Raw genomic sequence first — 23,952 nt, 5'->3', positions numbered from 1 at the left:
TCTTTCCTCCATCCTGTTCCATTTTTAAGGCTCCTTCCAGCTTTGTGTGATTTCCATGTTCACGCTCTGAAATAAGTCTTCAACTGAGCAAAAGTCAGTGGCGGAGAATGAAAAGCAGAGTCTGATACAGACCTGTACAGGTTTTCATCTTGGCTTCTGGCTCTTCCCACTCATTTATTTATTTATTTTTAAACTTTTCAGACACTTATTTGTGGATCCAATTCCCTTTCCTGTTTTTAGGGTTTGGGGTTTTTTTTTTGGTTTTTAGTGGCAGCTTAACTCTCCCCTCTTCTCTCTCCCACCCTTGTGTTAGCATAGTCACTTGTGCAGCCAGACACCATGCGGTTCCAGTGAGAATCGTAGCCGGGGCCGACTCTGAAGTGGTTGATGGCTCGGCCTCGCAAGTACTCGAGCCAGGGCAGGAAAGGTGGGACTGGGGTAGCCCTGACTTCACGTTTTGATACAGGCTGCCAAGTATTTTCTTATATTTTCGTTTGTCCTCGTGTTTTTTTCATAAAGTGAACTCTGATCTGACTTATTGTATCTTCAGGCCCATCTGACCTAAATTGGGCTTTCAATAAAAACTTCTGAGTTCAAGAAGCTTTTATTGAAAAAAACCTAGTTGTCCTGAGCCTTAAAATTTTGAAGGAATAAAGTTCATGTAATACTGACTTCTGTTTGAGGACTATCGTGAGAGGACATAAGTGAATTGTTCTTGGCATTGGCAGTTTCTTGGATTCTGAAATTCTGCCTCCTGTACATGGAGAAATGCGTCTTCACGTGCCAAGAATTTTTGCACGAAGATTTTAGTAAATGCTAGCAGTTGTTGTGACTTGCGGGCAGTTCTTGGTATCAGCACTTTGAGATTTACTGCTAGAGATGTTGGGGTTGTTCTAGATGACTGCTTGTTTTAGAAATTACCTCTCGGTAATTTCTAGCTGCTTTGCTGCTGGACCTCTGGTAACTGGTGGTCTGAGGCGTAGGCTGCTGAGTGAGCGTACGGAGCTCACATTCAAATGGCATGTTGGGTACTTGAGGTGGTTCCTTGCTCTTGGTGTGGCAGGACTGGGTTAGACTTGTCTTCTGGGTCTATTCCAAAATTATTTTGATTTTCTGCTGTGAATGCAGATTAGAGTTAGATTGGGAGTCTGCTTATGTTGATGGCAGTCTTTTTTTTTTTTTTTTTTTTTTTTGAACTGTCATTTGGTAAGTATAGTCTTCCCCCCACCCACCCCCAAGTGTTTTATTAGTTTTGTCTGTGTACTTAATGACTGGAGCATGAGAAGCAGAAATGTTGGAATAACAGCTGTGGAAGTGACTGAACTGTCCAAGCAGTAAATTCATTCTTACAAGCTCCACCTTCAGTTAATCTAAATGACTTGCTGTGACTCATGGAAGATACTTGTATGCATCAAGCATTTCTTGATTTATAACCTGACAGGTTGGAGGACGTGTGCCTGTACTAGACACGCTAGCAGAACTCGTCACAAGAGGTCGATCTATTCCAGTGCATCTGGAGTACCTGCCAAGGCTGGAGTCCCTGGTGTCAGAAGTTCAAGCGTGGAAGGAGTGTGCAGCGAGCACGTTTCTGTGCGAGAACTCCCCTTATTCTCTTTTGGAGGTAAGAGATCTCAGCCCTGGAGAAGACTACCATTCACACCACAGCAAAAGCACATCAGAGTTACAGTAACTAACTCATGAAGTAACAGTAAATATTAAGTATATTTTCAGAATTGTTTTAGGATTATATTACTTACTTTAACATAATTTTTATTAGATTGACCTGTACTTCTAATGATAATTTTAAACTTTTTAAACGCTCAAGATTTAGCTATACTTTCTCTATTCTTTTTAATCAGTGGCTATCAAGAGCATGCTCTGCCACAGTCTGACATTTTCAGTATGAATGTGGGAACATTGACATGTTTGTGGCACTGAATTTACACTGAATTTTTAACCTTCCAGCTCTCCCCATTTTCCAGATAACCTCATCCTAGTCCCCCAAATCTTTGATGGAAAAAACTGCAGGAATCCCTGTCCTAACCTGTGTGGCTGTGTTAGGGCAGGACAAACGCATTAAAAATGTTGCAGACAGCACTGCTTTTCTATCCACCAGGTGTTATGTCCCCGCTGTGATATCGGAATGCTGACTCTGAAGAGAAAGCAGAAAAAGTTGAAGGAGCCAGTGCCAAGTGGAAAGAAGAAAAGCACTAAGCTAGAGACTCTGAGTGACTTGGAAAGAGCGCTCTCTGAGAGCAAAGATACTGCATCTGCGGTATGTGCTTTAAGATTTTTTTCGAACTGGAGTTTCTTCTAAGTTCTTTGAATGTTTATGTTTGCCTCTCGTGCAGGAGTGTTATCTTCCACTCTTCTCTGCTTGTGCTGCTGTTCTGCAGAAGGGCTTCTGTGACTGCGCTTTTCTGTGCCTGCTTCAGACTTTCCCAAATTGTTTTTAGTGGAAAAAATGCGTGTAGTCTTTGTGCGTGAAGTAGCCTTACCGTTTGCCAGGCAATGCCTGTAGCCTAACAAAGCATAGGACAATAAAAAATTGAGGCCTATTTTCGTCCACCATACCAAAACCTTATTAAAGGTGGTAAGATAGGGTTTTCCCAAGTCTGATCCTTTCAAAGAACACAATAACCCAGCACCATAAATCATTAAATAAAACCTTGTGCATTATGAAGTCAATAAAACACTGGTTCTGGATGGAGCAGACTTAGTCACTGGTGGTGAAGTGCTTCATCCCAAAAGTTCCGTGTCAGAGCCAACACTACGGTCAGGTTACACAGTGTCCTGTGGTTAGTGAGGAGCAGCAGACTGATTTGGTAGGGTTTGAATATAATTTTCCCTTCAGGTATGGGACACTCAAGTTTTAACCTATGGCAACTGCTTGAAACTTGTACGTTCCGTGCTGTGGTTTTGGCCTTCCTTGTCTGGAAATCCAGACTTAGAGACTGTGTCCCTATGAGTGCTGTAAAGAGAAGAGACCGGTTCCTTTGAGTCGCACACCCTTCTCCCCTTTGGCTAGGTAATCTCTTGGTAAGGGCTGGGGTGTTGGCAGAGAAGGATACTCGCAGGGGCTGTACCCAGGAAAATGCGGTTGTTCAGTGTGTCGGGTTTTGCCTCTGACACGAGGGGACAAGAATCCTCTTACAGTGGAGGTTTTTGGATACTTTCACAACTCAACGCTGTAGCTGCAGTGCTCAGCACCTGTCCATACATACTGGTGTGCTGTGCCCAAGTCCCATATTGCCCAGGCTGGATACAGGTCCCTCGTTTTCACATAGCTGATTTTTCTCTAGTCATCACATTTCAAAGCCATGATGTGTGAAGTAACTGTTTTGTATATATTTATAAACCCTCCTGTATACGTTTATATGCGTAATAAAATGCATAGAATTTATTAGTTGCAGCTGCTACTAATAGCCTTTATGAAACTGAAACATACTGCTATCTTTAATAGCAGTTAATGCTAAAGATTCCTGAAAAAAGGGATCCTGAATGCATCTGAATTTCACGTGGTGTTCACAAACCCTGGAGTGAGTACGTAGGTCAGGGTACGGCCCTATGCACTTGCAGCGTGTGCAAGGGGGTTATCTGGGATGCATTTGTACATCTGAATGCTGTCCAGATGTGCGTTACCATTTTACAGAGTCAGACTAGGTATTTGAGAGAGACGTTCATAGAGAAGTACCGGCAAGCCAAATCTGCACTTGTTTCAGGATGTGAGCTGCTTTAGTGAAGATAATGGTTTTGTAGTGCAAAAGATGAAGGATTCGGAACAGAGCGGAAGGGAGTTAGGAGTTTATTTCTTGCAAAGGAATAAGCTTTGTACCTCTGGGCTTGATGAGAAAATGGAAGGAAACTGAAGTCACATCACTGCACATTCTCATAACTGCTTTGCTTCAAACGTTCAAAGCCTTGAGGGCGTGCAGGGGTGAGGAGCCTCTTATCAATCTGAAGAGTGCGATTGTGTGGAGATCAGCCTATTTCTAATGAGTGATGTTCCTCTCACTATTACATCCCTTTCTTTGAACTCCCTTTTAGATGGCTACGCTTGGGGAAGCTCGATTGAAGGAGATGGAAGCGTTGCGTTCTCTGCGAGCAGCAAACGAAGTGAAGGTGCTGTCTAGTGAAGAGGACACAGAGCTGAAAGTCTGTCTGTGCCAGAAGGAGCCGGCAGCTCCAATGATACAGTGTGAACTCTGCAGAGGGTTCTTCCATACCGGTTGTGTTTCGGTGCCCAACGTTTTGCAGGGACCTCGTGTGTGGCTGTGTCCGCACTGTCATCGATCAGAAAAGCCGCCATTAGAAAAGATCTTACCGTTGCTGGCCTCCTTGCAGCGTATCCGTGTGAGGCTTCCCGAGGGAGATGCTTTACGGTATATGATTGAGAGAACTGTGAACTGGCAGCACAGAGCACAACAAATGTTATATTCAGGGAATCTAAAACTTGTACAAGACAAAGTTGGCTCAGGATTATTGTACAGCAGATGGCAAGCCACGGCAGGCCAATTGCCAGAGACAAACAAGGTGAGGCTGAGCTGCGTCTGGGTTTCCTGGCATTGGGTGGTGTGCGGTCAGCAAGAACAGTCAGTAACACCTCTCTGGGTTCTGGGCTCGTTGCATCTGCATAGAAATACTGGCAAGGCAGATTATTTACATGTTGCTTTACAGCTGTAAGGAGTCGGGGTTCTGCCGTGATGGTTAGCCAGGGGGTCTGTGTCCTCCAGCAACAGTTTCGTGTTCTTCTGGTGGAGTCCTGGGAACAATTACTCCTAAAGGGCCTATTTTATTTTCCCTTCTCCTCCTCCCAGCTGTTACGCTCTAGTGTGACACTGAACAACAGAGTTGCTGAAGCCGTTGTTTCTAGAGTGCTTAGTATTCCATTAGTCTTTATATTCTGTTCTTACAAGTATTTCAATTTAGTTTTTTAAGTGTTGAGAACTAGTAACACAGGCACAAACCATACAGTGTGTTACCAGCTTAGCGCTCAGATGAGGTTGTTTTCAACAGGGTATCTTCATCCGCTACTGCTCCTCCTTCCCCTTACCACTTCCACCAGAACTGCCAAGCTGAATATTCTGCTGATATTACTGAGTTAAGCTCCAGCAGCTGTTTCAGGTGTGGTCATGAGGGAGTTTCAGACCTCCTCAGTGAAGATCTTTCAGCAAAAAGCGCAGGGAAAGTGGGAAATAGTTTAAGCATTTCTAGTTTTCCTGAGATGATAAATCTGAAGTAAAGGTTTGTGTAGCATAACGAACGTAAAACACCCCAAAATGAAATGCACTCTGTTGCTTTTACTTTGTTTGAAACACCTTAGTTTTGCTAGTCTAACCCTGTTACAGTTAGTCTGTACGTTTTGTATTTTCATGCTCAGTTACGTTAAACCATAAGCCGTGCCACGCATGTGTGAAGAGGTGTGTGGTAGCTGCTTCTCAGGTAACTCAGCTATACCAAGTTGCTTGTGTTGACCAAATTTTTCAAATAGGCAAGCCTAGTTTTAGAAATTAAAAATACGTTTAGGTATCTAAGAGAATTTTTCTGATAATTTAGGTTTGAAAGTATCTTTTTACTAGACCAATTAGTGTAGCTGAAAAAAATTGGGCAAGATTTTGGTCATGTAAGTTGACGTTCGGGCCAGAAATGGAAACAGTAAGCTTAGTTTTGTTAGTTTGGCCTGGTACCGTGAGGTTCCTGTGACCTGAAAGCAGTCTAACCATTTTCATGTGGTCCAAGTGTGTCAGCTTGGGTCCCTCGCTGGGCCTGAGCTAAGGAGCCTTCCTGGACACAGTGGTACTGAGGGCAGGTCAGAGGTGGCCTCCAGAGCCATCTCATCACAGGTGCTGAGCTAATAAAACTTTGGTCTCGATGGGTTTGAGGTGGTTTTTTAGTGAATCCAGTGTCTCAGCATTGCTGTCCTGTCCTGTAACAATTCTGTTTTCCCTGTTATCTGGGGTAATCCAACACTGTCCTTCCCCCAGAGAAGCTCATAGCGGCAACCACTGGAGTTGGGCTTCTTTGGCACTGACCAAAGTGAAGAATGTGGAGCACTTAGATGAGTTTGAAAAATTCACTTGAATAACAGCTGTGAGAACTGATGAAAGGGGCCCAGATGCTTGAATCGGAGAGGTAGGCGATATTTTGGGGAGGTATCTGCTGAGATCCTTTCTGACACTCCAGAGTCCAGAACTGACACTTGCTGGCTTGCATAAGCGGACTTTGCATAAGTACGCGCACATTTTGCCATCAGCACGTCCTGTGCGCGCTGAGGTAAAGAGAAGTGCTTCAGAACAGTCTGGTGTCTCATCGGATCAAGGCAGGGAGAAATCACTTCGTTATGGTGAACAAAGGAGGAAACTGTAATATTTACCCTGAGTCAATTCTAGAGCTGAAGTCCGGGATCATCCCTGCGGTGACTCTGCCTGTGTTGTCTCTGCTCCGCAGGCTCGCTCTCCTCTGGTAGAGCACGCTGCTGGATGCGCTAGGGTCGGTTTCTGATCTCTTTGGAAATGGTAATTCACAGCTAAGAATTCTGGCAATAAAATTGCTTTCGCCTATTTCCAGGTGTAGGATGAAGGATTTGGGTGTATGAGGCTGAACAGTTTCCAGGTACACAAGATTGAAGCAATTATAGGAGAAACAAGTATTGATTCCAAATTGATTGTATCTCAAAACTACATGTTAAGTGAAAATATCTATGTGTATTTGGTTGGTTTTTTTTCCTAGGTTTCCCAGACAATTGGAGCAATGTCATTCTCCATGCCTCATGACTGGGATAACAGAACCATATATTTACATTCTCCATTTTCTACAGGACAGCACTGCATCCCACTTCATGGTTTGTAATCTTTACTTTGATTTTTTTTTTTCCCCCTCTTCCTTTTTTTGCCCCATGTTTTGTAGAGAAGAGAGGGTGTCCTGGTCAGAGGAGGTGGCTGAGGTGGGGAGGCACATGACTGTGCAGTGTGTCTGCTTGCCTCTTCATCACCTCAGCAACTTTGGAACTTAATGCCTAGCTTTGGCAGAGGGTAAATTTCTCAACAATACAGATTTCCCACGTATAAGAAAAAGATGTGATGCAGTAGGACAAGAGGTATCAGTCCCCAGCGTGCAGCTTGCAGGAGGGGAGAGCCCACTGAAATTGTGGGAGGTGGATGGGAACAGTGTAGGGAAGTAGTGCTGAAGACCACAGGGTAATTAACCCATAGGACACGAGTCCGCCTAAGTTTTGCTGTAGCACAACTGTCACAGAGTCAGAGACCTGAGTTTTCTGAGCTGCTGTGGCTGCTGTTGGTCACTCAGCGTAGGTTCTGCATGCTTCCTAGCTCGGACTTTGTGTTTATTGGACTAACGCAGACATGCTATAAATCGCATCATTTTACGACTCTGTAAAAGCAGCAGGTTTAGTCTTATCTTCATGTTTTCGAGTCAGTGCAGCTTAGTCCATACTAATATTACACAAGGCACTTAAACTTTGGTTTAACGTTACAGTTAAGGTCAAACGAGGCAGTCCTTTGTACTACCAGGTTTCTTTTTCAGGCCATATTTGAGTTGTACTGAATACTGTATTAAAAAGCTGTTATTTACACAATGATTTTGGCCTCCCCAAGCTGTGACTGTTTCAAAAGCCCAAGGCAAGTTCTGAAGCTCAGCAGCAGCAGTGGGTGATGACTATACAGCACAACGCAGTTGCAGGGCTTGTCTTCTCAGCTTTTCTTCCTCTCCTCTCTTGGCTTCACTTATGGATTCCACTCAGTTTGTTCATCTTGCCCACTTGTTATGTAGTGAGGGATCATAACACTTCTTGTAGCTTCAGAAGGAAGAGAAATTACCAGGAATGATGGCAATGGCTTATCCTTGAACCAGCAAGGAAGGAAGCCTGGAAGGGTACTGAGCTACAGTGCAGTAACTTCTATGCAAGCCTTTATCTTCATTTTTAACAGCAGGGTTAAAAAGAAGCAGTGAAGAGGGAACAGATAAGAGTTAAATCATACAGTTGCAGATTTTTAAAAAGTCATTCACAGGGGTTTTTTATGTGCTACCAGAGAAGAGTTTTCATTATCTGTGCAGTTCTCATCCATGCTGACACTGAAGAATTCCTTTTCTCCTCTCTCCCTGTCTTTCATAATAGTCATTAGCACAGAGCTGGATGAGCTGATGATGGAAGCCCAGCTGCTACAGGTTTCTCTGCCTGAAATACAGGAGCTGTACCAGATCCTATTCACAAAGCAAAGCCCTGTTTTGCAGACCGAGCAGCGGTCATTTGTTGGACCGACAAATGAAAAGGCAAGTGTCTGGCCACGGGAATGAGTTTGGGGTCACTTGGGAGTAGAGGCTCTGCCTGAACCCATAAGCTTTACAAAGAGGTTTGTGTGTGTCTGGTCTTCCATGAAAATACATCTTCCTTGTTCAAAAGGGGTCAAGAAGTTGATAACAAATTTGTTACAAACTATTGAATGTGATTTGTGGCCTAATGCATTTTTGCAATTTGAATCTGGGGTTTATGGTCACTCTCTGTATTGGTAAATACATCTATCCTAATTTGACTCTTGCCCTGTGTTGAAGAAGCTTTCTGAGAGAGCTGCTTCTGAAGCAGTGGACTCAGGCAAGAAATAAGAATCCTTTTTTCCATAAATCCTGTCACTGGGCTGTGACCCTATCCTTTGCTCCCCTTATACATCCCACATAGGCTGAAAAGGCAGCACTCTGTCAAACACTGCACTTAAGTCTGTTCCTAAAAGCAGGATATGGAATAATGAGACAATGAGTGCTAGTTGCATACTTACAATTTTGCCAAAATATCTTTCCAATAGAACGAGTGCTGCCGGGGAAAAAAGGATGGAATTAGTTATATGGAGAGAAAACTAAAGCGGCGTTTTGAGAGAGAGAGCTTCTGTGATGAGAAGAGAGCAAGAGTAAAAAAAGTGAGAACACCCAAAAAGAAGAAACTGAAACTGAATCACTCAAAGGATCTCTGCACTAACAAACTGGAGCGAGAGCGGGAGCGTCTGTTTGAGATGCAGCGTTCCAGTGAAAGCCACTTGCTTCCCTCAGATATGTCATTCTCTGAGCAGGAGGACTCTGAGGATGAAGATGCCATCTGCCCTGCTGTGAATTGTCTCCAGCCTGAGGGAGATGAGGTCAGTAGAGGCAGGCCGCTCTGGTGTTCTGAACGCTGGGATCTAGGACGTTCAGCCGCCCTGAATCTGCTCGACTGCGGAAATACTATTTACAAAGAGAGCATGAGGCACTCGGTAACCCAGAGACAGTGTCTGCCACTGCTGGGACACATTTAGTACCAATCCTTCCCACCTTCTCCCAGCGCAGCCAGGCCTCATCAGAACATCTCCATGGAATCAGGAGGAGGAGGTGGGGCTGTGCAGACACTGTATCCATCTCTGCTCTTGAAATAGGGGTGGAGATAGGCTTTGTGGGTTGCAGCCTTTCTGTGGATGGGGCAGTGCCTTGGAGCTCTGCGGGTCCATCCGTATTGGGAAGAGAAGAGGGACGCCCCCGATGCCTAGGAAGGCCGTGGTGAAGTTGCCATCTATAACCTTGCTATAGGTGGGAAAGGAACAGTAGGGCTACGGGAAGTGTACGAAGCTCCTGTGCTTCAGAGGAGCTGGACTACTGGAGTCCAGAGAACAGTGAGCACAGTTGAATATCCAGCACTAGCCAGTTGTAGTGTGGGATGCTTCTCACTCCTTTAAACAAATTAAGAGCCCAAAAGTGACTAATGAATGCTGCGTGTGTTTGCTTGGTCCTTCTCTGAACACCAGTATGTCTGTTCTTCATTAGGTGGATTGGGTCCAGTGCGACGGCAGCTGCAACCAGTGGTTCCACCAGGTGTGTGTGGGCATCTCTCCAGAAATGGCAGAGAAGGAGGACTACATCTGCATCAGCTGCACTGGGAAGGACTCTCAATATCGGAAATAAAACTCCCCATAAACGATTCAGGACTTGAGTAAAGAAGGTTATCAGAGTTTTTTCCAATAGAGCCACAGGGGCTGGTTTAAGAACCAGATTGCAAATGGTGCTACTTCTATCCTTATGGGATCATTTTCCAGAACTCAAAACAATTTTTGACACTTTTGTATTTTCCCTTGATCTGTTTGTGGTTGTTGAGGTTTGAGATGCTGACTGTTTAGCAGGGGTTTCCACCAATTCGGAAGGCATTTGAAACATGCACCTTTTATTGTACAGCATTAAATTACCTCTCTGGGATTTACCGGCGTATTTAATTCAGCTTGGTTTAGGTGCAAAAAAACCCTGCACCATGAGTTTTCCAATAAATCCTCTTTTGAGGAAATCCCTGTTTACTCTGTTAACTCTTTGGAGACTTTAGGTTTTTTCCACTTTGTTTTTCGTAGACTAGGTTTATTTATCTGAGCAATAACTTCTATGTCTGGTTTCAGTGACTGGAATGACAATTCTGAACAGCGTGTTGCTTCTAGCATTGGTTGATGTACAGAAAGCAAATGTTAGATCCTAGTGTCACTGATGACCCAGTGATGTAGAAGACAGGAAAAAAAAAAAAAGGTCTGTAAAGTAATTGCCACAGCTGTATTTTGGCTTTCTCCTTTTTTGGGTAGCTTGTATCAAATGTTGCAGTTTATATTGTGGAATAAACCCCTGGTTATGTTATAAAATTAAATGTTGGTGTTTTTAGAGAGCTTGAAATGCAGTTTCATTACCCTCTGGATCAATATTGATTGCATCAATGGGTTCTCTTATTCAAGAGAAATCCATCTTTAAAAAAAGAAATGCAAAAGCCATGATATTTTCTTACCTTACTTGTATATTCAGGTTTGGAAGGAGAAGGCAGATCAAAATGTTACTCACACCGAAAAGAAAAAAAACAAACCTCACAACTTTTCAAGTCTTTTGCAAAGCTTTTCCAAACCAGAAATTATTTGCACGTTGGATGAATAAAGGGTCAAAACTACGACTTGTGATTTGGTGGGAACAGAAATGGGGAATTCACACAGGACGTAAAGGTGTGGGGATGCTGCCACAGGTGGAACTTCTGGAGCCCTGGAAGACGGGAGGTCTAGGAGATCTCTGTACCAGAGAGAGCGCTCTCCTTGCATCATCCTGTCATCACCAGAACTCTGGCTGTACTGGTGTTCCCTCTGTTCATCAAGGGGAATTTGCTGGTAAATTTTTCTCTGCTGGTTTTAGACCTTTTCCCATGTGCAGAAGTGCGCAGAGTCACTGGGCGTAGGGCAAAGCCTTCGAGCCGGATGTGGTGGATCTCCATGTGGAATCAGAACTGTGCAGGAATCGGACTTCCCAGGGGGCTGGGTTTTGGTTTGGTTTTGGTTTTTAACATTGCATATGCTTTTTAGTCTCATGTTGCTTTTTAACTGTTAGAGAATCTTTTGCCTGGCATAGATGATTTGTCTAAAAGCATTGGTGGTGGGGGAAGACAGCCTGACCACACGTATGTTAGTTAAATGTGTATCCGCTTCCATAGCATGGCTTGTCTTTTTTATCTACTGAAATTGCCAAAAGGATGTTTAGTGATTTTTTTTTTTAAGAAGTCTTTGCGCAACACTAAGATAACAGTCCAAGCTGTGAAAAAAAAAAAAACCATGATCTGTAATAACTTCCTTTTGAAGGGGGCAGACAAAGTAAGTTGAAATAGAAGTAGCTTGCACAGTGTTCTGGTGTAGCTGAAAACATTACAAAAACTTCTCTCATAGTATCCCTTTTATTTTTCTTCCATTGAAGAAATGGCTGTTTACCAAAAAGTGCTAGAGGAAATATGATGCAATTAAGGTTTGCATGATGGTTCAGTATAGGACCAAGGGAAAGCTGTCATTTTGTGGACTGTAGGGGCCAGAGGCGACATTTGTGGTCCTGGCAATGAAATTTGAAATCAGGGTTAATGAATGCGGTAGAATTAGAGCATGATGTTTTGGAAATTACCGCATCTTTTGCTTGACAATTTTCAAGAAATGGAAAACCCATCCCTAGAAGTGCAGGATGTCTGCCTAAAGAAGTGCATTTTATTTTGTGCTGGAACTGTGACTTCAGGAACCGGTGGCTGGAGACTGCTGGGAGGTGGCGGTGCCTGCTGTGCCACGGGGCCGTCCCTGTTAGATTTCATCCCCGTGTGGATACTTCAAACTGGATTAGGTTGGGTTTGACTTTGTCAAATAAGTAAGCAAGAGATTTGTTGTTTGCTTCAGGGTGGACTCTTCTGTGAGCATCCCTCGCACATTCCTCATCAGGGAAGATGATGAGAGCAGAACACGCTCAGCAGCAGGGTCTGTTAGGATCAGCTGTCCGTTTCACCCCTCATCTTGTCCATCCTAGATGTCCAGAGGATAAACCAAAAAAAAAAAAAAAGTTCTTCCCACCCCATTCCACTCCATGTTTTAAAAAAAATTTCTTAGGATGAAGTTGCCAAGTACATCAGTCTCCCTAGACTGCTCAGATCCTAATTCTTTATTTCATAAGAGTAGTTTATGGCCTCTACATTAGTTTAATCATGAAATAGGACAAAAATCAAATTAGTTCCTACCTGTGGATTTGAGGCTGAAAAATCTGATTTTATTTAAAGCCTGCCTGTACCATCCGTCAGACATTGGGATCATATCTGTTGTGCCACTTTTAATCTGCTCGCTGTGTGCTTTCTTGTGCCACACGAAGAGCATCGCAACAGACCAATATGTGCCCAACTGCATCGGTGGGGGTCACGTACAGCACCCATAAGATAACTGATCTGAAGGAGAGGCAGGGGTTTGGTTTCACGTATTTCTGGTCTTAAACTGAAGCCCACCATGCTGACGCGTTGGTGTGCATCTCCAGGACCTAGTTGTAAAGTTCCTGAGTTGTTTGCTTGGGTGTTCCAGCGCTCTGAGCCCTGTCTGGGAGAAGAGCTGTCTGCAGGGCAGCCCTTTGGCCTTGGCTCTCTGTTTCGGAATCAAATGTAAGATTAAAAGGCTTCGTGACCCCAACACACGTCGGGGATGCCTTGAATCCAGAGTCACCGAGAGCTGTGGAACCAAACACGGAAGGTAGGCAGCTCTGGAAGAAGACTGGAAATGATGGTAACTAGATTGGTCACTGTGTGCTCTGATCCACAGCGGTGGCCAGGTATCTGTGCGGATCTGCAGCCTCGGAGCTCTGCAGAAGGCTGCTTCTGAAGGTGGCAAGGAGATTTTGGGCCGTTCTGTCAGCGCTTGCTGAATGAAGGTGTCATAAGTGGTGCTGGTTTTCTTCATGCTCTTCTTTTATCGCCCTACGTGCCATCCGTTTCTCTACTCACCCCCAGATAATGCATACACAGCACTTATTTTCCACAGGCAGAAACTGCTGCTGGAATTGCACTGTTGGTGTGATCAGGGTCAGCCCAACTCACCAGCATGAAAGACAAAAAGTGGAGAAAAGAGCGTGCCAAGGATTTGGTATAAACTACCTGTCCCGAGCAGTAAAGTGATCCAGTCCTTCCCTTCCCCAGCACCTTGTGGGTGCTGGTCTGTGCTGAGACCTCCTCTTTGGTGTGAGAAGATAAAAAAGGTACACTATTAAGGGATTAAAATGAGTTCCAGATACAGAAAAGGATATAATTTCTTAAGGATTACACATCAGTCACTAATATTTTGTATACAGTTGAAATTTGGGTATACAAACAGAATTGACTCGGGGAGGGGCAGTGCTCCCTCACAGCTGTGGAGTCGTGCATTTACATGTTAAATGGCACTGAGAGGGGAAAACCAGAACTGAAATGTCATCTTTGTGCATTGTGGGAGTTCAGCAGTCATTTGTTAGCCCAACCCAAGGATGGGGATGCGGGGTGTCTAATACTGACTAAATACATATATATTCAAGTAAACAGTGCAATAACAAACATGGTTAATTTTATAGCTTGACACAAAAGCTGTTTGTGTTACAGCTGACTGATGTGTGAAGGATTGCTTCAGCATTTGTGCACTTCAGGGAAAAGGGAGTTACAGCGAGGGACTTCAGCTGCAGGCCAGATCCCTACCAGGGCAGACAACAGATCAACAACGAGCAAGAGCAACAAGTGTTTCAGCTGCTGCATCTGCAGTAGATGTATTGGTAGGACATGACCACATGTGTCACATGGGATTTAGGAAGGGAAGGTCTCCAGAATACACACACAGGCAGCAGGTACTTGGAGGCAACATTAAGGAGCTGAGATGGCTGTCCTGTGAGTCTAGAAATGAATGTCCTTTTCCAAGAGAATGGTTGAGGTATGGCCTCGAAAAATGGCTTTATCCTTTCTTCAGAAGTGAACAAGCCACATATTGAGAGTTCTCCTCTAGGACGTGAACATGTCAGTCTCTGAAGGCAACAGCCCTGCACCAAGAAGAGCATCAGTAAAAATAAAAGCTATGTCTGGAAGAGGAGATAAAGCAGTCACGCTAGATTAATAGTACTGCAGGTTCCACACACAGCTTCTATTGGAGACAGACAAAAATGGTATCAGTGGGTTCCAGTAAAAAGATCTTGGGCAGAAAGAACAAATGTTTTATGGAAAAAAACCCAAAACACAAGCATATGTGGTGATGTGATACGCTGCTGGGTCCAAAATTCCAAGTGCTGAGAGGAAGGTTTGCTGAAAGGTGGCTGAGCAGAAATACTGACATACCCTACATTAGGAGATGCAGCTTCATGAAGGTACCTTACATACCTCAGTTTTTGAAGTTGTGAAATATTTGTTAATCCTACTACTTACAGTAATGTTCTTGAAGGTACTTGTTTAATCACAATATTGGGCCAGATTTTATGTGCGTGCATGCTTGATTCCTGAAATGTGAGCTCAGTATCTAAAAATGTATAAATATTTTATAAGAAGTAGTAAAACCAGTAGCTCCTTGTCTACAGAACACACGGTTTGCTCGAAGAGCGCTCCATCACCCAGGGTTTGTTAAGGATGAACCAGTATTTGTCAGGTGTTTGGGCTGCTTCGGTGTCTGTTGGGCTTTTGGGGTTTCATGTCTTTGTTGCTGCCTGGAGGTGAATTTTTACTCTGTAATGCCCCAGATAATGCCTTGTAATTCAGGCTGATGCTGCGCCTGTTCCTTGTGCTGGCCCAAATTTCTCTTGGAGGATTTTTGCTGGTTACAGGAGTCCCATGTCAGCTGCACATTTTTCTGTGGGGTCTTCCTTGGCATGGGGCCACAGGGGAGCTCAAGGGCTTGTGTGCCTTGCCTGTGAGTTGAAACATCAAAGGAGGAAACAAGGAGTCCGTCAGAAAATATCTTTTCATGCTAAGAATATGATCTTTTTACGGTGAGTGAACTTCCTTCCCTAAAGCACGTCAAAAGAAAAGATGAGTGTCAGAACCCTTTTGGCTTTGAGGCAAAACGCATGGCATTTGAAAGGTGAGCTCTAGGTTTCCTGGCTTTGCAGGAAGCATCTATGCAGAAAGCATGTGAAAAGACCATGCAATGTACAAAAAGATGGGAATTCAAACCTGAAAACCTGGAAGATTCAAATAAATTTCTACAACAACGGAAGGATGAGTTGGAGCATTCAGAGTAGTTGTATGGTCACTTGAGCAAAAAGAAGGATTATGGGCTAGACAAGCATTGCTTTGGGATACCCCTCCTCTCCCTAAACTGCATCCTTGTTTTCTGCAAAATGGTAGAAGTGCAGAGGAAATGGTTCTGGTTGCTAAGAAGGGACAAAAATGATCACAAATACTTAGACATGCTGGCTCTGAGGTTAGCCAGCCAGCACAGGTGCCAGCAGAAGGTCTGGTGAGAGAGTCCTGGGCCTGTCCCTCTGATGTTGGTGCAGTAGGAATTCACTTAGGCTTTTCACTAAGCCAAAATGTTAGGACAGTGCAAAGATGAGCAGATGGCCCTGGGCTAGTGGAAGTTATACCCTGCATAAGCATGTGTTTGTTCCTCCAGCAGAAACAGCATTTTGGATTGGGAAGAAAAAAAGAGAAAATTAATCCTTACTCACTTTATAGAGAACTCTCTGGTGCTGGCAATGACTGGGGCAGCCAGGGCCCAGCCTCTGCCTCTGGGTGCGAGCAGCATGGCTGAAGTCTGCTCTTCTCCCCTCTCTGCTCAAAAAGACCAAACTAAATGGTTGTGCCCATGTGCTGATTGGGAATAACCTCTGCTGGCCCCAGCCTGCCTGCCACCGCCTGGGAGAGCGTGGCTTGGCACGGGCTGAGGGGAGCGCTGGGCATTGGCAGCATCGGACGTGAAGTCACCCTCTGCAGCGCTGCTGCTGTCAGGGCAGGGAGGGACCATGCAGGGGAGACCCCAGGCAGGGGTGGGATGGTGACAGGAAGGGCCACAGCCAGCATGAGGGCTGTGCCAAAAGGAGGAGCTCCCCTCTTGCAGGGGCTGTGGATTAGTGCTAACCAGAATGGGGTTCCTGTCTGGTCAGCAGTTTGGCTATCCAGCCCTTGTGCCGGCAGAGGGGAAGGGCTGGAGGGGGACAGTGCTGGTGTACAGCAGGGCATTCACCTCCGAACTGTGGCTGTGGGGAGCTGAACCCAGTCTTGTGTTTCAGTAGTATCTCAAGTTGCTCTTTCTACTCATAGAGAAAATCTTAAACTCAGGTTGGAAAAGTTACATGCGTGATTTATAAGAGGACTCGCTTGCATCGCTCTTGACAAGAACATTTAAAAATATATTGGTGGGAGAGAATGTGACTGGACACGTCATCCCAGAGGAATGGACTCCAGCTCGGAAGAGGCTGGCGAAGCTGGCTTGGATTATAACAAAACACAGAAACAGAGCAATAGGGGGATGGGGAAAGGATGTCACTAGGAGGGGAGAAGGACTTGTGCACAAGTCATAAGTCATGCTTCATTATTAAATAGCACCATGACAAGACTAAAAACCAAATACTCCTAGTGGTGGCACATCTGTTACCAGGTAACAGATAATAGGCTTGATAATCCTCAAGTAGCGTTCAAGCAGAAAATGTTGTGGGCAAGGAAAATGGTTCCTCATGGTGACCAGAATAACAAGAGGCTTCCTCTGGAAAGAGAAGTTCCCCTGGGCCTGAGGGAGTCTTGAGTAACCACAGGCCCGTAGGGAAGGAGTTAAATGCGCACAATGCAGCCAGAGGCAGCATGGCGTCAGTTAACATGACTGCTGTCTCTGCCGTGCTTCCCGGGCTCACCCATGGTGCTGGACTGTGTTTGTATACAAACCACTGTCGTACTCCTGGGGGTCTTGCTGCAGAGGAGTAACGACCGAACAGCCACTCAGTTCAGAAAAATCCCCAGGATCACCATGCTCCAAAAAGCGTGGGACCTACTTACACCTGCTAGCATTGTGCCAACACACAGCTCCAACACCCTCCCTTGTGCAAGAAGCCCATTTTGTATGTGTTAATACTGCTTTTTCATACTTGTAATGATTTGTAAAATTGCTTAGACTTCCTAAATAAACAGTTGTAGAAAACAGAGCAGTACTCCGCTCCACTGTGTACGTGTGGCTCTTGTTTTGCTCAGAGCTTGATGCTATCTACAGCTGCCTTCTTCCTCTCACAGACGGTAGCCCACTTTCTTTTGCTTCCCCTGAGCATTGTGTACAGCACTATTCAAACCTGAATCAAGAACTTGAGCCTTAGTTTACCTTCGGATGCCTGTAGCCTGAGCCACCTCCTTTGCTGTTACAAAGGAGAGCAAAGCTGCCTGCAGGGTCAGACCTGTCCCTCGTGCTGCTGCAAGCCAGAGAACCATCTTGGTGCTGCCTTGAAGCAATGCCACCACCACCCCTCCCCTCACGGCTTCTGCACAGAAATCATTTGCAGAATCAGGGTGGTAAAGACTCGGACCTCTGTGTGCCCGCATCTCAATGCCTTTGCAAGGAAACCTCACTCCAAGGGTGACTTTCACACCATTTAAAAGCAGAATCAAGCTGGTTTGGCCCAGGTGGCTACATCTGGCCTTTTAGTGTAGACTCCTTCCAGGCCCTGAAAAGCCTCACCCAGCTCCTGAGGACTCCTCAAGGCTCACGGTGGGAGAGCTCTCCACTGACGCGAATGGGAAAAATGCCATCTGAGGGACTAAACCCTTTTCCCGGGCTCTGGTTCCTGGGTCCCGCCATGACAGAAACTCCCTGGGTCCGAGGAGATGCTCGGCCCTGAACCACTAAGGAGTCCTTCTGACTCATACTACAGGGTCCGCCGGGTCCCCCTGGTGCCGAGGCAGCGTTCGGGGTCCCGCAGCGCGCCCGCGGGGCGCTCTGCGGGACCCCGGACGCTGCCTCGGCCCCGGTTGTCGCTCCGGGAGCCGCCGCCATCTCCCATCGTCCCTTCCCTCAGCCACCGTTCCCCGCCGCTCCGCCAGGTAGCGCTGTGAGCGGCGCGCGCCGAGACCCCACCGCCCTCTACTGCTCGGCGTCGCTCGCTCGTCGCGTGCGTGCGTGCGTGCGTGCGTTGCCGTGCGTTTGGCGCGCGCGGCGGCCCGTAGCCCGCGCGCAGCGGCGGTGGCGGCGCGATGGCGGGTGCGGCGGCAGCGGGCGGAGGCGGTGGAGGAGGAGGTGGTGGGTCGGGACCGGGACCGGGACCGGTGGCTCAGGGTCTTAAGGAGGCGCTGGTAGAAACGCTGACAGGGATTTTGTGCCCCGTGCAAGCGGTACGTGCCGCCGCTGAGGAGCAGGTGAAGGTGCTGGAGGTGACGGAGGGTGAGTGAGGGCCGGGCCGCGCTGAGGGGAGCGGAGAGGGGGATGGCGATGTCCGGGTGGGGAAAGGTCGTCGCCGCTTTTCCCCGAGCGTTTCCCGGGTACCTCGTGGCCGCGCGTTGGCCTCGGCCAAAACTTCCAGCTTCAGCGCTCGGGCCGGCGGTGGCTGCTGGTTTCCTCCCGGCTGTAGGCGTGTGCCCGGTGTCTCTTGAGCAGCTCCTGCCCCGCCGCACTAGTTCAGCTGCGGGTTCGCCGTTGGGGCTTCGCTAGGCTTGTCTCTGGCCTGCAGCGGAGGTCACCGGGCAAAGCCGCAGCAGGGTCTCTTCAAGGCACCGCTCTGTCAGTGGGGCAAGAGGGAAACGGCCACGGGACAGCCTGGAGACGGCCACGGGACAGCGCATTGTTGTGTGAGAACTGAGTGACCAAGGAGTGCTCTAAGCTTACTAGTGGTGGTAGGACTTGGGGGGGGGAGGTGGGATGGCGAAGCAGCAGGCCTCTTGCTTTGCGCACCTCTTTCCACCTGAGCCTGAGTCTCCAGGGTTGTTCATGGAGAGCCTTTCCGCTTGTCCTGTCCCACCCCCAAAATTATTCTCTTCACCTCTGGGCATGCATGCCTTTGTGCATGCCCATGTTCTGCAGGTTGTCATCTGTATGTGGTGTGTTTTAGGTTGAGTATGGTCAGGACATAGCTGTACCCTCGTCTGGTCTGAAACCCCTATGCCGGGGCTCCATTGTCTTGTGGAGAGCTAAGGAGCGCGTGGCACTGGAGCTGGATGGCAGCAGGCCTATGGATTTGAAAAGACAGAGCTTAAAAGAGCAAGCACCCCAAATCCAAACAATGTCTCTAATTATTCCATTACTCATCTGGCCTTTTTGTGGTGGCACTAAGCTAGCTCATGCACGTGCTGCTTTTCCTGGAAGTTACACTTAAAAACATTTTATTTCACTTCAGCTTAAATTTCATGATCCATCCCAAAGAACTGGAATCTGTAGAAACCACTGGAAGATTTGCAGGTAGTCTGCTGTGACGGGAGCTGGGCGCTGCAGAGTGTGGCACTCCGGCCCTTGGCCCGAAGTTGTGCCTGTAGCCTGGCAGCTTGATGGGCTGCTTGTACATGGACTCTCCTGGAAATTTTGCTTTACCTTTGTTTGTGCTGCCTGAAAGTGTTTTGTGAAGGTTTTTAAAGTCGTTCTGCTCCTGAACTTCAGCTCAGAAGTTATCAAAGGAAGTTTATGGTTAAAAGAAGGTCTAAGGGTGTGACTGGGTTAAGGATAGTGTTGTGATTGTGTTACTCTGGGAATGAGACTGGGCAGTGAAAGGAAGGCAGATTGTTTGATAAAATGTTTCTTGTTGTGCAGTCCCTTAACATGTGCTTGTACCACTCTCAGATTAAATCTTCCTTGATGCATTACGGGGAAATCTGTAATTGCCACCACAACTACTGCAGGTTTTAATGAGTGGTTCCACAGCATTGCAGTAGTAAGAGTCTGGAACTGCTGTGAGGTGCATTGACCCATAGAGCCTTCGCTTTGCAAAGCTGCTGCAGTCAATGTGCTCTTCAGTGGTGACTTCCCCCCCGCCCCCAACAGCCCAACAGTCTGAATCTTACCACAAGAAATTAAATCAAATTTGTGTAATGGTTTGGGTAACAGATTTCCAGAAAAGAGTATTTTCTGAGGGCTCTAGGTGATGGATGTCCCTAAGGTCCCTTCGAGAGCTCGGGAATGCAATAGAACTACATTTGGTGGATAACGTTAAGGGCAAGAGAAACAGTGTCATCTATGCTTCTGTTTTTTCGCTGTTTTACAAATATCCTAAAGTCATCCTGTACTTCTCCACAATTGCAGTTCCAAAGCTGCACAGGTCTATTGCAGGACCAGTGACCTGGAGAAGGCTACAGAATACCCTGTTGTGCAGTTTGCAGGTGACACCAAACTGGAGGGGAGGCGCTGGATGTCCCTGAGGGCAGGGCAGCCATCCAGAGAGCCCTGTGGGAACGGACCGAGGAACCTCCTGAAATTCATCAAGGACAGATACCAAGTTCTACACCTGGGGGAGGAGAACCCACTACAGGGATGTGGGTCAGGCACTGCCTGGCTGGGGAGCAGCTTTGCGTCAAAGGGCCCGGACATCCTAGCAGCCAGTGAGCTGGACAGGGCCAGCAGCGTGCCCTGGGGGCCACCTGCATCCTGGGGTGTATGAACAGGATCAGAGGCAGTGATCAGCCCTCTCTAGTCAGCACTTGTTAGACCACAGCTAGAATGCTTGTCCAGTTTTGCTCCCAGCCGCCCAGTACAAGAAAGACAGCGACAAATGGGAGCGAGTTCAGCAAAAGACCATCAGTTTGGCTGGGGAACTGCAGCACTCGCCACATGAGGAGTCGCTGGGGGAGAGGGGTTTTCCAGTATAGAGACAAGAGGGTTTTGGGGGTGGATCTGACAGCAGCTTCTGGTAACTATGGGGAGGTTGTCAAGACACTGGGAGGGTGGGTGGGGATGAAGGAAAACAGGCACAAACTGAAACAAGAGGTTCGGACTGGATATAAGGAGAAATCCTCTCACTGTGAGGAGACCCAAGCTTTGGAGCAGACTGTAGAAGCTGTGCTGTTTCCATCTTTGAGTGTCTCCAGGGCCTACCTAGAAAATGCTCTGAGCAACCTGATTTGATGCTGCTGATGCTCCTTTGATCACGGCAGTTGGACTGGAGACCTCTTGAGGTCTCTTTCAGCTGAGTTATTCTCTGCTTCTGTGATTCCTCTCTTGTCCTAGTCAAGCAGCATGGGAGGAATAAGCTATATTCTCCTTTCTGTGCTGTCTTTGGTATGGAGAAACTTGCAAAAACCAAGAGGAGGAGCAGCTAAAGGAATACTGTGTTTGCCAACACCATATTGTTGAGGTCAAGAAATGGAGATAATGTATGTCAGAAGTACTTTAAAGAAACAAAAAAATGTAGTATCATTAAGCAGCATAAAGATGATGCTGAAATTAAAAGTGAGGGCAGTAGAAAATAGCACAAATATTGGCACTTCTAATGAAAAATAAATGAAGGTGGGCAAAAAAAAAAATTGAGGAAAAACTTGTTAAAGACATAAAAACTTACAATGCTTTCAAATGTGGCAGAAGCAGAAAGCATTTCAGAGGTGTTCGCAGCCACCAGGTGATGTGTGCAAGGTACATTCAAGGAGTATAGGGCTGCCGAAAAGCTGAATTCCTTGTGCTGGTGTTGACTTAACTTGCCACATTGAAGGGCTCTCCAAGAGACAAGTTGGAGAAACCACGTCAAGTTGAAGCGTGAGTAGAAGCAGTTTCACTTACTGGTTTACTTTAAGCAGGAAGTGCTACAGGATGGATCTCCAAGAGTTTTAAAGGGGCTCAAACATTAAATTACTGTGCTATGAATTGTGCTGTAAAACTTGCCACTTAAGTTCACTAAAGGATCAGATAAATGTAAGTTGATAAATGTGGGACAGCTTTTAGGAAGGGCTCTAAGGTGAGGAGCAGAGGGGTGAAAGTTGAGGTTGTTATGGGTGAGTCAGTATGGCTTTTGCACTGCCTGTAATAGTTACAATTATGTCAAGAGTTGGAATGAGGGGAGCAGGGTACATGAGATTGTTGCAGCAGAGTCAATCTATGTTTAATAAAAAAGCCGTTTGAAGGAGTCCTGGGACTGCCAGAAAGCTTTTAGAAAATTCCCTTACTGAAGCTTTTTGAGGAAACTAAACTGCTGCAGACAGCTCTTGAATTAATAACTGATTAAAAGCTTGAAGACAAGAGGTAGAAGTGACCGGTCATGTTTCACGCTGCAGGGAGATAATCAAGAGTCCCACGTGAAGCTAGACTGCTCAGCACGTCCGTAAATGATGTGGAAAAGAGTGAATAGTGGTGTGGCAGCATTACCAGTAGTTCTGCTCAGTCTGGCCAGAGTGAGAATTGGTGGCAAAAATTACAGAATTATTTCACAAGAGTGAGTTGAGCGTGCAAACGGTAGGTGTCGGTCAGTGTTGGTCAGCATAGTAATGCTGGGGGAGGAGGACACAGTCCAGATGATACTTTAAAAAGTAATGAGCTGTCCTAACTATTGTTGCCGGGAGAAGAAATCCCATTGTCAGTGTGGAGAGTTTCCTGAAAATACCCATTCACTGCTCTGCCGTGCTCCGAAAGCCAAATAGACCGTTAAGGAGGGAACAGAGAACAAAGCGCGACATAAATTCCTCATGCTTCTGCAGTCCGAGTGCCGCATGCATTACTGGCTTGCTGCTCTCTGGAGCGATAAAGCAGGGCTGTAAAAATGCAGCACAGACACATTCACAGAGGTGTGGAAAAGCTTCTGTTCTCAGAAGGAGCGAATACATTGACTTTTCTGCCTGGGAAAGAGTTAGAGATGGAGGCTCTAAAATCCTAAGTGACAGAGAAGGTGAATGAGGAGTGATTATTTGTGACTTCTCATAAAGCTAAGATCAGATGAAAATGAATCTGAAACAAGCAGAAGGAAGTAGGTTGTTTGCCCCCAGTGTGCAAACTATGGAACTCATCGCTGTTGGATGTTAGAGGTAGAAATGGTTTAAAACCAGTTTGATGTTCCTGGAGAAAAAAACTCCTCAAGAACCGTTAAACACACTGGTCAGAGACAACACCTGCTTCAGGAAGTTCCTAAAGCCAAGATTTCCCAAGGCGGTTTGTTGGGGGAAGTGTTGCTCTGCCCTTGCCTCTTTTCTTAAGCTGCTTGCAGGTTGGGTTGTGTAATATGGTTAAGCCAATACAGCAATACAGCTCTGCCTCTGTGTTGCATGTGGCCCATGTTCGCACCCGCTCCCTGCCCTGCACGGTTTAGCCAGGTCAAGATGAGAATGCAGTTGAGCTCCTTGAAGTGGGTTGATAGTGGATGAGGGGTCTCTTGTCTGAATCAATGCAGCTGTTCTGGAGGAATACGGGACGTCAGCTCTGGGATGAGGACATGGTGGCAGTTTCTTCCTGCCATGTCACCCTTTAGCAACTTCCAAACACGTCCCCAGTGACTTGGTCTCTTCCCTGCTTCTGCATCTTCTATCTGCTGAGAAATTGTGGGAATAGGCACCACCTGACAGCTTGGGGATGGGAGATGTATTATTGTCAGTCTGCGGAAAGAGGAAAGTTCACCTGGTGACCTTTGTTGTCTCTAGGTTTTAATGGAATGTAAATAAAAGAAATGCCTGAGACTGTTCAGGGGGAAGGCAGGAGAAATGAGAGCTCTGGGTTGTGGAGCAGCACTGCTGTGCACATGTCTAACTTGGCTCGGCTCTGGCACAGACTTGTTCCTGGTGAAGTGGGGATAGTG

At 46.4% G+C, this 23,952-nt stretch overlaps 2 protein-coding genes across 3 annotated transcripts in view; both read left to right on the top strand.

Annotated features, from left to right (window-relative positions):
• The window catches only part of KDM5B (lysine demethylase 5B), a 56,702-nt gene extending 46,050 nt beyond the window's left edge, over positions 1-10,652 (top strand). For both annotated transcript variants that reach the window (XM_054803840.1, XM_054803841.1), the window contains 7 exons: positions 1,442-1,621; positions 2,117-2,275; positions 4,048-4,533; positions 6,730-6,841; positions 8,135-8,289; positions 8,817-9,143; positions 9,802-10,652. In XM_054803840.1, the coding sequence (XP_054659815.1) occupies positions 1,442-1,621; positions 2,117-2,275; positions 4,048-4,533; positions 6,730-6,841; positions 8,135-8,289; positions 8,817-9,143; positions 9,802-9,939 (1,557 nt within the window). In that variant the 3' untranslated portion in view covers positions 9,940-10,652. The remainder of the gene's footprint in view (positions 1-1,441; positions 1,622-2,116; positions 2,276-4,047; positions 4,534-6,729; positions 6,842-8,134; positions 8,290-8,816; positions 9,144-9,801) is intronic.
• Positions 10,653-18,398: 7,746 nt separating this feature from the next.
• IPO9 (importin 9) overlaps positions 18,399-23,952 on the top strand; it is a 43,227-nt gene continuing 37,673 nt past the window's right edge. Inside the window, exon 1 of the mRNA XM_054803895.1 lies at positions 18,399-18,641. Coding sequence (XP_054659870.1) covers positions 18,455-18,641 — 187 coding nt within the window. The 5' untranslated portion in view covers positions 18,399-18,454. The remainder of the gene's footprint in view (positions 18,642-23,952) is intronic.

This window comes from Grus americana, chromosome 25 (assembly GCF_028858705.1).
Source record: "Grus americana isolate bGruAme1 chromosome 25, bGruAme1.mat, whole genome shotgun sequence".
NCBI classification, from domain to species: Eukaryota; Metazoa; Chordata; class Aves; order Gruiformes; family Gruidae; genus Grus; species Grus americana.
Note: the sequence above shows the minus strand (reverse complement) of the source record. Positions and strands in the feature narration are given on the sequence as shown.